Consider the following 12,181-nt stretch of genomic DNA (forward strand, 5'->3'; position numbering starts at 1 on the left):
CACAGCAACCAACACCCGGCCAAAATTGTTCTTGCGAGTAGTTTCCATATCAACCGTTTGTGTAGACCCAAGCATAGACCTAATGGCCCAGAGATTCAAAAATTCTCTCAATTTCTTCCTGATTCCGGTGACCCGAATCCAAACCTTAGGTAACAGAAAACCTTCCTCCTCCTCATGCCATTCCTGAAATTGCATCCTTGTCCCCATGGGCACATTTTTATCCCGGACATCCGCACCCCCAAAGGCAATGACCCTCTGTAGCTCATTCTTAGATGGAAACGTGACAATGAAAGAGTTCTGCTCATGAACAACAGGTTCCCAATTCCACTTACTTGAAACAACACGTTGCAATTGCGCCACCAACTGATCACCCGAAAGAGTACTACCAACAACCGTAACAAGGGCTGTTTTGGAATCCTTTTTCCTGAGAGTGGCGGATGAGGTATATGATAGAAACCCAAGCCAGACATCTATTGTTAGCTTTTAACACTCATCTTTGAATTTGTTATGCTAAAGTTTAGTTAAAAGTATAGTGACAAACTTTAGCATGCACCATAGATGTAAAGTTCAAGCAATAAACATAGGGGGCATCGTAATCATAATAAGCCGACGTACTACAGGCAATTGCCGCCCCGGAACTAAAATATGAGACGGCCGTCCAAATTATTATTATTAACAACAATATGAGACTGGACGGGATGACACAAATAACGTTGATCATGAAATGCCTCTTTGGCATTGCACCATCGCCAGCCAGGGGAAGACGACGAGCCGGCGCCGGCCGCTTCCTCCGCTACAAAAAGGGATATGGGCCTGGGCGTTGCCACGCCTTCCGCACTTCACATCGCTCTCCCGCTTTCCCACTCCCGCGTCGGCTCCCAGCACCAGCTACTCCTCCACGGTGCACGGCCGCATCAGCACGATCGCTGCCTAGCCTGCCTGCCTGCCCTGCTCCCCCACCATGCTGCTCTCGCGTCCCCAAACCCTGCCCCTGCCCCGGGCCCGGCTCTCTTCCCCGACCCTTCGCCACCTCCGCGCCCTCGCCGCGCCGCTCCGCGCGCTCGTCTCGTCCCCGCCACTAGGGTTCACGTCCGCGGCGCGAGGCCCCGCTCCGCTCCGCGCGGCGGTGTCCGAGTCCGATCGCGAGCAGCGGGAGGCTGGGGTGGAGGCGGGGGAGCAGGGGAGGCCGCTCCGCGTCGGCCTCGTCTGCGGCGGGCCCTCCGGCGAGAGGGGCGTCTCCCTCAACTCCGCGCGCTCGGTGCTGGATCACATCCAGGTATGCGGTCCGCACTCACGCGTCTGTTTCGCCTCGCTTGTTGAGTTCAAATACTGATACCGTTGCCGTTCGTGGCGCGGAGACGCGCGGGTTTGAGAAGACATAGCGACGCGTTACTGGGAGTTGGATTCGAGCTGCTGCCGCTTTGACTTTTGAGCTACACTTTCTGTGAGACTAGTGCCGTTGCTTATTGCTTTGATGATTCGGGTCAGCGCCGCCCGCCCAGGGGCCAAGGGGTCACTGACTACTGCGATGACCAGACCACTCTTTTTTTAACAGAGTAGAACCCCATTTCTATTAAGAATAATTAGATCTATACCATTAAAATATTACAATTTTAGATATATAACATTGGCTTCACATATCATTCACTCATGTGGATCCCACATATAAATGAGATATCAATGATATATATCAAAAGTTGTAATACATATCCAAATTTCCCGTTCTATTAATTTGCATAACAGAAATGCATACATTTGAGTTTTAGAGAGAGCTACAGAGCTCACTCATCATTTCTGCTAGGAACTAGTAGTGCTTCGAACTTGATGCCGACTGTACTGTGTAGTGTGCACCGAAACCATTCGCGCCTGTGTGCTGCCTCGTCACTCGCGTTCGTATTCCCTTTCATGGTCCAATGCAGGGAGAGGATTTGGTCGTCTGCTGCTACTACATTGACTGTGCTATGAAGGCCTTCGCGATATCTCCTGCGCAGGTGACGTCACGTGCTCGGATTCTCTTGGCTGTTAATAATAATAATAATAATAATAATGCTATAACCAGAATATACTCTGGTGAGTGGTGGTTGTGCTGTCTGTGTCATTTTTTAATTGAGTTGGTCACACACTATTTTTTTATAGCAACTCTCCCTAGTTGCTTGTCTGTTAGTGTTATTTATAGAGACCCCCTGATCGAGGAACCAAGCTCTGCTCAGCTTAGCAACAGAATTTTCTCAATTTTTGTTAGTTTTAGAAAACCCTGTGGTCAGCTCAAACTTTTTCTTTTGCGATTCCAAGGTGCTCAGCTTATATGGATTTCTGCACCTTCACTGGGGATAGTTACATTTATTCGAGCAACTTCAATATACTGTAATAAGATAAAGGTTCCCTTGGTTGAATTTGGTTAACAATTGCATGTTCTGTTTTGCTGAAGCTAGTACCTAAATGACAAAGCCTTTTATCTTTTATAAAGTTGTTTGAGACATGTACTTCGGTTGCTAGTTGCTATTTTACAAACTCGTATTCAGTCAGAGTAATATAACTGTTCCACATGTTTTGCCCCACAGCTATATTCCAACACACCTTCGGATTTTGACTTCAAACTTGAAAGGTAAACCTGTTGATAGACAATTCTTGTTTCTTGCTAATATTATCATTCCAATTTATTTTCTTTTTCATTTTTAAGCTTCACTTCTGCAGTTTAGCCCAAGAATTTGATTCCCTATCTGACTTCGCGGAGCATCTCGCCACAAATGTTGACATTGTCTTCCCAGTGATCCATGGGAAATTTGGTGAAGATGGAGGCATTCAGGTTTGTTAGTACCAGTGAAATCTGGTTTACAAGGGAAAAAAATCAATTCATGCCCGTTAATTCTATGATTCACTTGGCATTGCACTAGCTAGTGTTTGAATGGTTCTTAGTTGACTGCTGTTTACACACTCACCTGTTAACTTAATATTTGTGGGTGTGACATCCATATGTTCGTAATCTCTTTGAAATATTCAGGAGCTTTTGGAGAAAGCAAATGTTCCATTTGTTGGGACACCCTCTAAGGAATGCCAGCGTGCTTTTGACAAGGTACATTGTATGTTTCTTTCATTATTGCTCTTGACAATATATGTCATCAGCTTCTCCCTACCATCCTTCTATGTAGTTGCATACTTGGATTAGCCCCCTGTTCAGTGCCATCCCCATCCCAGCTTTTTCTGAATTGATGGGAAAGTATTCTAGCATTATCCGTGAAACTTGTCTGCTGATTATGGATATTGTGGAACTTAATAGGACAAATTGTTCCATGTATTGAGCAATTGGAGTTTATAAAATGTCATCCAGTGGGTAGGTTAAAACTCAAAAAAATCGCTACAATGTACGATCTTCTAAAGATGCTATGTGAAATGTGACGTGTCCACCAATATCTTGTTTTTTCGCTATTGTAACTTGTAATTTCATTTAATGTCAGTGGATCCATTTGTTCTGTTCCTGATTTTAATCTTGAACATGGCTGCAGCATAATGCGTCGCTCGAGCTCAACGCACAAGGTTTCTTAACAGTGCCCAACTTTCTTGTGGAGGTAAGGTTTGTTTGTCATTTCATAGTGCGCTCACCGCTCAATGTGATATGCACTATATCTTTATTAATGGGCATAATATGTAATTTAGTTGAAAAACAGGCATTGAGAGTCAAAAAAATTTAATCTTGGGCACTATGCTTTTTTATGCTACATATATTTGAAAATAAGTTTTGGTTTAATTGATCTGTCGCTTCCAGTGGACTGAATCTTAATTAATACTTGGAAAAAGTAACAAAAGATTTTCTTGTCTGTCACAATATTACCACAGTAGTTAAGCAAAAATGGGAGTGTGGTCACTAATTCTGATGCTCTTCTTTGGTGACCTGATCATGTATCCTGTAATTTCTGTTCAAAAAATGTATCCTGCAATCGTGTCTATCACAAATCAGAAGGACAAGTTGGCTAAGCCGGAGTTAGAGGCATGGTTCCAAACCGTCAATCTGAACAAAGAAAATGGCAAAACGATTGTAAGTAATAATGTTTTACTTTAAAGATTGTTTTCAGGGTTGGATTGGTGAAGGGATAACTTCTGATATGCTTGCACAGGTCAAACCTACAAGGGCTGGGTCAAGCATTGGCGTAGTTGTTGCTTATGGTGTGAATGATGCTGCCCAGAAAGCTGAGGAAATTATTTCAGAGGTGCAGAAACTTTCTACTATACTTCTGGAATCATTCAGGTTAAACTCAGTAATAATTTTGAGACCTGAAATCCTCTGCTGATTGACAGGGAATTGATGATAAAGTTATCATAGAGGTTTTCATTGAAGGGGGCACTGAGTTTACAGCCATCGTGGTTGATGTTGGGATTGCTAACAACAGTGAGCCTGTTGTTCTGCTTCCAACAGAAGTATGTCTTCATTTACTTATCTGTTGTTCTGTCATGCTGGAGACATTGTAACAACTTGACCAAATATAACGGATGGTCCTCTTAGGACAAAAGAAATATGATGTTATCTATTGACAAGTTTAAACTGAATGTGTTAGATAACCTGAATTAGCCTATTTTATTTTCCTTTCCTTTTTGCAGGTTGAGCTTCAGTACTCCAACAATAGTGATACCAAGGAGGACACAATATTTAACTACCGCAAGAAGTACCTTCCAAGTCGACAGGTATACTAAAATACAAGTTCTAGGGCTCATTTGAAATGAACTTACAGAACTTCCTGTGACAAGGCCTCTATCAAATAATTCCATTTTTTCACAATCATGGTTTTCTTATGTCATGGGGTGGTAGCCCAGGGCATGGAGGCCATATGGATAGGCTCAGGGTTAGGATTAGTCGATAAATATTATATTATATAAGATTGAGTTAGTTACTTGGGATTAGATTAGATAAGATTGAGTTAGTTACTTGGGATTAAATTAGATAAGATTGAGTTAGTTACTTGGGAGCCAAGTCTTCCTATCTATATAAGGATGGGTTGTACCTCCTTAAAGGGGAATCAAGGGAGGAATCAATGAAGAAGAATTAGTCCCATCCCATATCTCTCTAATAGTCTAGTCCCCCCCTCCTCCCAAGTCGACTCCGGCCGACTATCTTCCCGTGTTGTTTATCCCGTTATGAACTATGATCCATAACATCTCCCCCAAGCTGATTCCGCCCGGCTATCTTCCCGACGTTGTTTATCTCGTTATGAACTAGGATCTATAACATTTGGTATCATGAGTCAGGGATCCTTTTCCATGACTTCTGTTGCGGACGATCTCCGCACCTGGCATGAGGACCTGGCTTGTGCCAGGGCAGATCTAGAGCAGGCCCGATCTGTTATCCTCCAGCTCCGTGATCTACTCGCGGCAAAGGTCAAGTCTGACCAACGATCAGCGGCGGCAACCCGACTGCAGGCGGCTGCGCGTGGCTTCCTGGCGCGACGCCTAGTGCAGAAAGTTGCGGCAGCGGCGCGGCTGCAAGCAGCGGCTTGCCGTCTTCAGGCTACGGCACGAGGCTTCCTAGCACGGCGTGAAGCACGGCAAGCGGCAGTGCGGCTACAGGCTGCGGTCCGCCGTTCCCTAGCACAGTGACTTGCATGATATTGCATGTTGAACAACACGCGACACATGTGGCGGCAAGGCCTTCGGCAGGGTTGGCTGATCCTCCACTCCAGGTCACCGTCCTGATCCATAGCCATGTGGACAGCAAGAACACATTTGGTTGGGTGGCGCTGTCTCCACTGGAACTCGCGGCAGCTCAAGCCGTAGGACCGGTGAGCTTCCACGTCTTGGCCTTTGCAGCCTGGACGAGGTTGTTCCCATGGGATCTAGGAGGACCAACCTTGGCATATGTTAGGTTCTTTATTTTATTTGCAAATAAATTAAAGCTGAGATGTAAAAGGCTTCTAAGTTAGGGTTGCACTTTCACGTGTAGATCAAGTTAGATAGCAAGAGTGTTGCCATACACCCCATTACAGCTCGAGGACGAGCTGTCTTCGAAGGGTGGGGGAATGTCATGGGGTGGCAGCCCAGGGCATGGAGGCCATAGGGATAGGTTCAGTGTTAGGATTAGTGGATAAATATTAGATTTGATAAGATTGAGTTAGTTACTTGAGATTAAATTAAATAAGATTGAGTTAGTTACTTGGGATTAGATTAGATAAGATTGAGTTAGTTACTTGGGATTAGATTAGATAAGATCGAGTTAGTTACTTGAGGGGCCAAGTCTTCCTATCTATATAAGGATGGGATGTACCTCTTTAAGGAGCTTAAGGAATCAATGAAGAAGAATTAGTCTTAGATCTCTCTAATAGTCTAGTCCCCCAAGCCGACTCCGCCCGTTTATCTTCTCGGCGTTGTTTATCCCGTTATGAACTAGGATCCATAACATCTTACACAAGGATCAACTAAAGCATTCATTGATCTCTTCCCAGGTTGCTTATCATTCTCCTCCACGTTTTCCGGCAGAGGTGATCGATTGTATAAGACAAGGAATTTCTCTTTTATTTTGTCGCCTTGGCCTGCATGACTATGCAAGGATAGATGGTTGGTTTTTACCTTCTCCTGTTGCTTCTTTACCCCCAGCTGAAAATAGTGACAAATTTGGAAATACCAAGTATGGAAGTGTTCTTTTCACGGATATCAATTTGGTAAGCATGCTCTTATTGCTCTTTGTTCTCAAGTTTGGATCATGTCCTTCAATATCTAGTGCATGATACCTGTTGTATTGTCTAACAGATAAGTGGGATGGAGCAAACCAGCTTTTTGTTCCAACAAGCTTCAGCGGTAATAATACTATGGTATCAGACACATTGTAATTTGGCATTTCTGATTCTAGAGAAATTCTTATTTAAATAGCGTACATGATCACCCCTGATATCTGTGCATCTTTTCTTTAAACTGTTAATCACTGACGATATTTGTGTTTTGGTAATGATTTGCAGTATAAATTAGCTTTGCTAAAGGCTTTTTATACTCATTATCTTGCTGTTCCATAAAGCATCATGCAAATACTTCTGTGCTCATAATGCTTAATTTCGTTACTAACTTCAGAACCAAAAATAACACTTTTCAGGTTGGGTTCTCACACTCTCGAATCCTTCGTACAGTTGTTCAGCATGCTTGCTCGCGATTCCCTTCTCTTCTTCCATGCAATAATGCTTGGACCGCTTTGTCCAGAAAACTACAACCATCAAAACAAGTAGAAGCAATCCACAAAGGAACATCAAGACAGAAGGTTTTTGTGATCTTCGGAGGGGACACTTCAGAACGGCAAGTATCACTTATGAGTGGTACCAATGTATGGCTTAATCTTCAAGGTTTTGATGATGTGAGACCTCTTGCTTTCAAATATTTGACTGTGTGTGTTCATTGTGTTTCTATTCTCATTTCTTGGTGCTTCCACATTTTGTTTATAAAATTTCTGGCCATATTGGTAGAGTTTGTTGCCATTATTTTAAAACTGTATGCCATACCATACCATGCTTTAAGCTTGATATGATACAATACCATGTTTATTGACTACGTAGTTGCCTGGGCTGCCACCCCATGACAGTAGTAATCTACTGTTTTCATGCATCGATATTTTAGATTCTTTTTCACTTCTGTTGCTTTCAGCTTGACGTGACACCGTGTTTGCTTGCACCTGCACATGGATATTTCTCCTCACATGATCAAGATTTCAGTGACAGTTCAAGAGAAGTTTGGACGTTGCCGTAAGTGTTGCATATCATTGGATCTCATGGATAATATTGTAGTTATGTACTGTAACATTTACTTGGTAAAATGACTAAACTTGGCATACTCTATGTGGCAGATATTCATTAGTGTTACGACATACCACTGAAGAAGTTCATGCTGCATGTGTTGAGGCAACTGAGCCAGAACGAGTTGAAATAACAAAACGTTTGCGTGATCAAGTAATGAATGAACTTGGGTCAGCATTGAGCAAACATGATTGGTTTGCGGGCTTTGACATAGCTTATGAACAACCTATCAAATACTCTCTGCAACAGTGGATCGACCATGTAAAAGAAACTGAAGCTGTAGTCTTTATAGCAGGTATTTTCCCAAAAAAATACTAATCTAGTCGAACTGCTATGCATGCTAATATATAATGATCCAACTATTGCAGTTCAATACAATAAAAATGCATTGCGTGCAATATTTCTAGAATTAGTGGATCCTGTCAAGTTCTGATTATTTAATCATATTGCTCCTTTTCTTAAATTAAACCAAACATATAGTAAGTATTGAAACTAGTATTGAAATTCCAGATTGAGTCTTTCGCCTGACTGTTGCATTTATAATATACATTTGGGTCCATGTTGTTTCTTTTTTTTTCTTAGTTGTACATGTCTTGTGTGTTATATGTAGTGCATGGTGGCATTGGCGAGGATGGTACCATTCAGACATTGTTGGAATCTGCAGGAGTTCCTTACACAGGTTCATTTTTAGCTTATATATTGAGAGCATTTGTATGTGGCCAAACTAAAGAATTTAAAAGCTCTTGTCATGCAGGACCAGGACCAATAGCGTCTAGAACATGCATTGACAAAGTTGCAAGTTCACTTGCTGTTGACCATGTATGTACCTTTTGTGACTTTTACTCTTATACGGGCTCCTATGGGTATTTAAATATTGATTTCCTAGCATGAATATAGAATGATATCCATGATGTTACTATGACACAAACAACTTAAATCAATTTGTTAATAACCCAAAATTTGCTCACCGATTTTTTTTGTCCACTGTGACCATGCCAAAAAAGTTAACAGTATTTGTGGTACTTGTGTAGCTTGCTAGTTATGGAATCCGTATCATTCCAAAGGATGTAAGAGCAACAGAAGAAGTACTGAACTCATCTCTTGTTGATATCTGGAATGAACTTAAAGCAAAACTAGAAACAGAAACAGTATGTGTGAAACCAGCTCGTGACGGGTGCTCGACTGGTGTAGCAAGATTGTGGTAAGTATTTACTTAACTCTAGCCCGGTGTTTTAATTATTTAATGGTATGGATCATTAAGAAAACACTATCTATTTTCAGCTGTCCAAAGGACCTAGAAGTCTATACAAATGCATTGAGGAGGAAGTTTCAGCATCTGCCTGCTAATTGCCTGTCCAGGGTACGAAAAAAAAACCTGAGCATGATTTTGTGTCAATCGAGGAACTATATGTCTGTCAGTTGTCAAATACATTTTTAACACTAAACTATATTTTATAGGCACATGGTGTAATTGAGATGCCAGTCCCTTCTCCAGAGTCACTAATATTTGAGCCTTTTATTGAAACCGATGAAATTATCATTGCAAATAAATTAGAGGATGGTAGTGCCCGCCATCTTGTATGGAAAGGTGAAAATGACTGGCTTGAAATAACCGTTGGTGTAGTTGGCAAACGTGGAGAAATGCACTCATTAAATCCAAGTATCACAGTGAAAGAAAGTGGTGATATTTTATCTCTTGAGGAGAAATTTCAAGGTAAGTAACATTCAAAATTTTCTAGTTTGTACTATTTTCCTTATATGATCTCAGGAATGAAGTTGTACCAGGAGTTGCTAGTGTGAGTCCGTCTTTTGATATATTTTGTTTAAATAGTTGGTGGGATGGCATGGAAATGCAATATGCCATTGAGGTGAACATTGACTTGGGATTTTTTTTGGGTAGAACATTATGTGTCCCTTGTAACCTTTAGATTTGGTGTTTCATCCCCTTGGCTCACTGGCAGCCCTTTATCTATGTTTATGATTGAGGTGTTTTTGTTTTCAGGTGGCACTGGAATCAACTTGACACCACCTCCTGCAACAATTATGGGGTGCTTATTTATGACTATTCCCAGTTTCCCCTTGTTTTTTCTTGTTTTCTTTTGAATAACATTAGAATTTCCAACTGGACATATCGGTTCTGTTTTTGCTGGCGTACCCTCATCCAAATTAAGCCGATAATCTCTTGTCTTGAACACCCCTTGTGTTAATTATGTTTGCCTTTTGTAGCGAGGATGCTCTGCAGAGGTGCAAGAAGAGTATCGAGACCATGGCAAACGCTCTAGGTTTGGAAGGCTTCTCACGCATTGATGCATTTGTCAACGTGCGAAGCGGGGAGGTATGAATGCGAAATGTTGTTGTGTCAAATGGAGACGATATTGTTGTTGTTGTTACTACATAGTAATAGTAGTAATATGCATGCATGCAGGTGCTGCTGATTGAAGTCAACACTGTACCTGGGATGACTCCATCCACCGTGCTGATCCACCAAGTAGGAAAATTATTGTTGTTGCTGCAGGGGCTGCACTTGATATTATTATTGTTGTTGTTAGATAATACTAATGTGTGGTATGGTGGCAATGAATCGCAGGCACTCGCAGAGGAACCGCCCGTGTACCCCCACAGGTTTTTCCGCACTCTTCTGGATTTGGTGTTTGCAAGGGCAAAATAGCTATCTCACATTTATTTTTCTTTTTACGGTGCGTCGGTTTGATTCTGTATCAGTCGAGTAGTATTTTTATTTATATTTGTGGGAAAAAAATCGTCTTCTCCGTGTTGATGCGATGAAAAATAAACATGTATAGCGTTGCGCGGTCGTCGTGCACATCAGAGCAGAGCAGAAGCAACCCTCCACGGACGTCAAGTCAAACCAACACGTCCGGGCCACAATATGGAAAGCTAGCTATACAAGTATCGTGGAATATAAACTCTCAAACTTACCAAGTTTTCATCACATCATTAATATAGAGGTTTAGTTCTCGACATTGAAATCAGCAGTAAAAGGATTGGGTGGACTGAATGATGCAGCAGCTTATCATCAGTGTGTACCACATCAAATCTGTCATTGAGTTCTTGACTCTTAGGGCATCTATAGCCTACATAAATAACCAGTAGCATGTTCGGTTGCAAAGTGTTTGAAAATTGAATAGAAAGATATTTAATCTTCTTCAATCCCCTATGATCCATGCGTAACCTGACAAGGCCTATGTAGTATCTAAGGAGATAAATGTAAAAAAACACAAGATATATGTTGATGATGGAACGCATGTAGCACAGTTTACTAGTCTAAGATGCGGTTTCACTCAAACAACCTATATAAATGAACCGTGTCACGAGGGATTCTAGTGAATAAGATACAAACCTCTGATACATTTGGTTTTATAAACGAGTTTGAATAAGATACAAACCTCTGATACATTTGGTTTTATAAACGAGTTTCTTAGATGTACCTAGTGCTTGGAGAACTATAACATATTATCTACGATATACATACCCTAACAATAACACCCATCACTTCACTATCAATACGCCTTTAAAGCATGAATTTCTTCGTGTGTCGCGGCCGCACGCCCCAGAGTCGTTTAAATCGCGGAATAAGCAAATACGGTGCATGGGCAGGGATTCTAACTTGGCTCCCTCAGCTCGAAGCATCCGACTTCTACCACTGCAACACACATTCGTTTGTGTTATGTATAAGAGCGATGTTGTAAATATGTATATATTAATAATCAGTAAATAAAAAATTACAATTATATTTGTTGGGGGTATGTTTCGTAGCCGAAGATCCTAAAAGAGGAAAACACATTCGACAAGATCCTTTCAAGAAACAGCGCCGAAGCTATCATCGATGGAGCTTTGGCACAGTGGCAAGTCCCAAGACGAAGGGGGGAAAACCGACTTAAAGATCAAATGACTCAAAAACCCATGATGTTTTGTGTCACTGTTGTAATTGATTATAAAGGGGATAGATGTAATTTCATATAGGCTATGTCATGTGCCTATAAATAGATGAACAGTGCCCCTGTACTGTTCAGGCAATCCTGTAATTGCTGGTGAGCCATACTGGAATTATTGTTTTCCGTCGAGGAGAAGGTATAAACGTATCCAAATGTCATGTTTAAATATTCAAATCTATATAATGAAATTTAAGAATTATGTTATCTGTTTCTAACACATGTTTCACACGTTATGATTCCTTTTACATTGTTGCATAAATTTAATCACGAAGGTATGACCTTCGTGACATTTTATTCATGACCATCGTCCGAAGTTCATTGTATCCTTGGGGAAATAATGCTTCAGCGGACGAAGGGTATTAATATTTAACATTTTGTATGTTGTCTTGTTCTTAATTCATAGCGTTTGAGAACAAGTCCCCAACATTGGCGCCCACCTCCGGTGAACTCACTTCTACTTTTTGAGTT

At 41.5% G+C, this 12,181-nt stretch overlaps 1 protein-coding gene across 2 annotated transcripts; it reads left to right on the plus strand.

The window, feature by feature from the left end:
• Positions 1 to 757: 757 nt before the first annotated feature.
• LOC100383342 (D-alanine--D-alanine ligase family) lies at positions 758 to 10,928 on the plus strand. 2 transcript variants are annotated; one of them, XM_008672461.3, is made up of 25 exons: positions 758 to 1,276; positions 1,920 to 1,991; positions 2,562 to 2,605; positions 2,695 to 2,806; positions 3,002 to 3,073; positions 3,504 to 3,566; positions 3,956 to 4,033; positions 4,113 to 4,205; positions 4,294 to 4,413; positions 4,594 to 4,677; positions 6,429 to 6,644; positions 6,733 to 6,780; positions 7,070 to 7,324; positions 7,612 to 7,709; positions 7,811 to 8,055; positions 8,371 to 8,439; positions 8,515 to 8,579; positions 8,792 to 8,961; positions 9,042 to 9,120; positions 9,219 to 9,474; positions 9,763 to 9,808; positions 9,987 to 10,095; positions 10,186 to 10,248; positions 10,348 to 10,456; positions 10,562 to 10,887. In XM_008672461.3, exons 1-24 carry the CDS (start codon positions 962 to 964, stop codon positions 10,426 to 10,428), a joined length of 2,853 nt encoding a protein of 950 aa, XP_008670683.1. In that variant the 5' UTR covers positions 758 to 961; the 3' UTR covers positions 10,429 to 10,456; positions 10,562 to 10,887. The 2 variants fall into 2 exon arrangements, with proteins under 2 accessions (XP_008670683.1, XP_008670682.1); XM_008672460.3 differs by having other exon boundaries at positions 10,348 to 10,928.
• Positions 10,929 to 12,181: the final 1,253 nt, after the last annotated feature.

Source organism: Zea mays, chromosome 2, assembly GCF_902167145.1.
Source record: "Zea mays cultivar B73 chromosome 2, Zm-B73-REFERENCE-NAM-5.0, whole genome shotgun sequence".
In the NCBI taxonomy this organism is placed as follows: domain Eukaryota; kingdom Viridiplantae; phylum Streptophyta; class Magnoliopsida; order Poales; family Poaceae; genus Zea; species Zea mays.

Coding starts and splice junctions, on each gene's coding strand:
- LOC100383342 (XM_008672460.3), top strand. CDS start 962: ATGCTGCTCTCGCGTCCCCAAACCCTGCCCCTGCCCCGGGCCCGGCTC. Junction 6,645..6,732: donor TTTTCACGGATATCAATTTG/GTAAGCATGCTC, acceptor ATTGTCTAACAG/ATAAGTGGGATGGAGCAAAC. Junction 9,809..9,986: donor CCTCCTGCAACAATTATGGG/GTGCTTATTTAT, acceptor TGCCTTTTGTAG/CGAGGATGCTCTGCAGAGGT.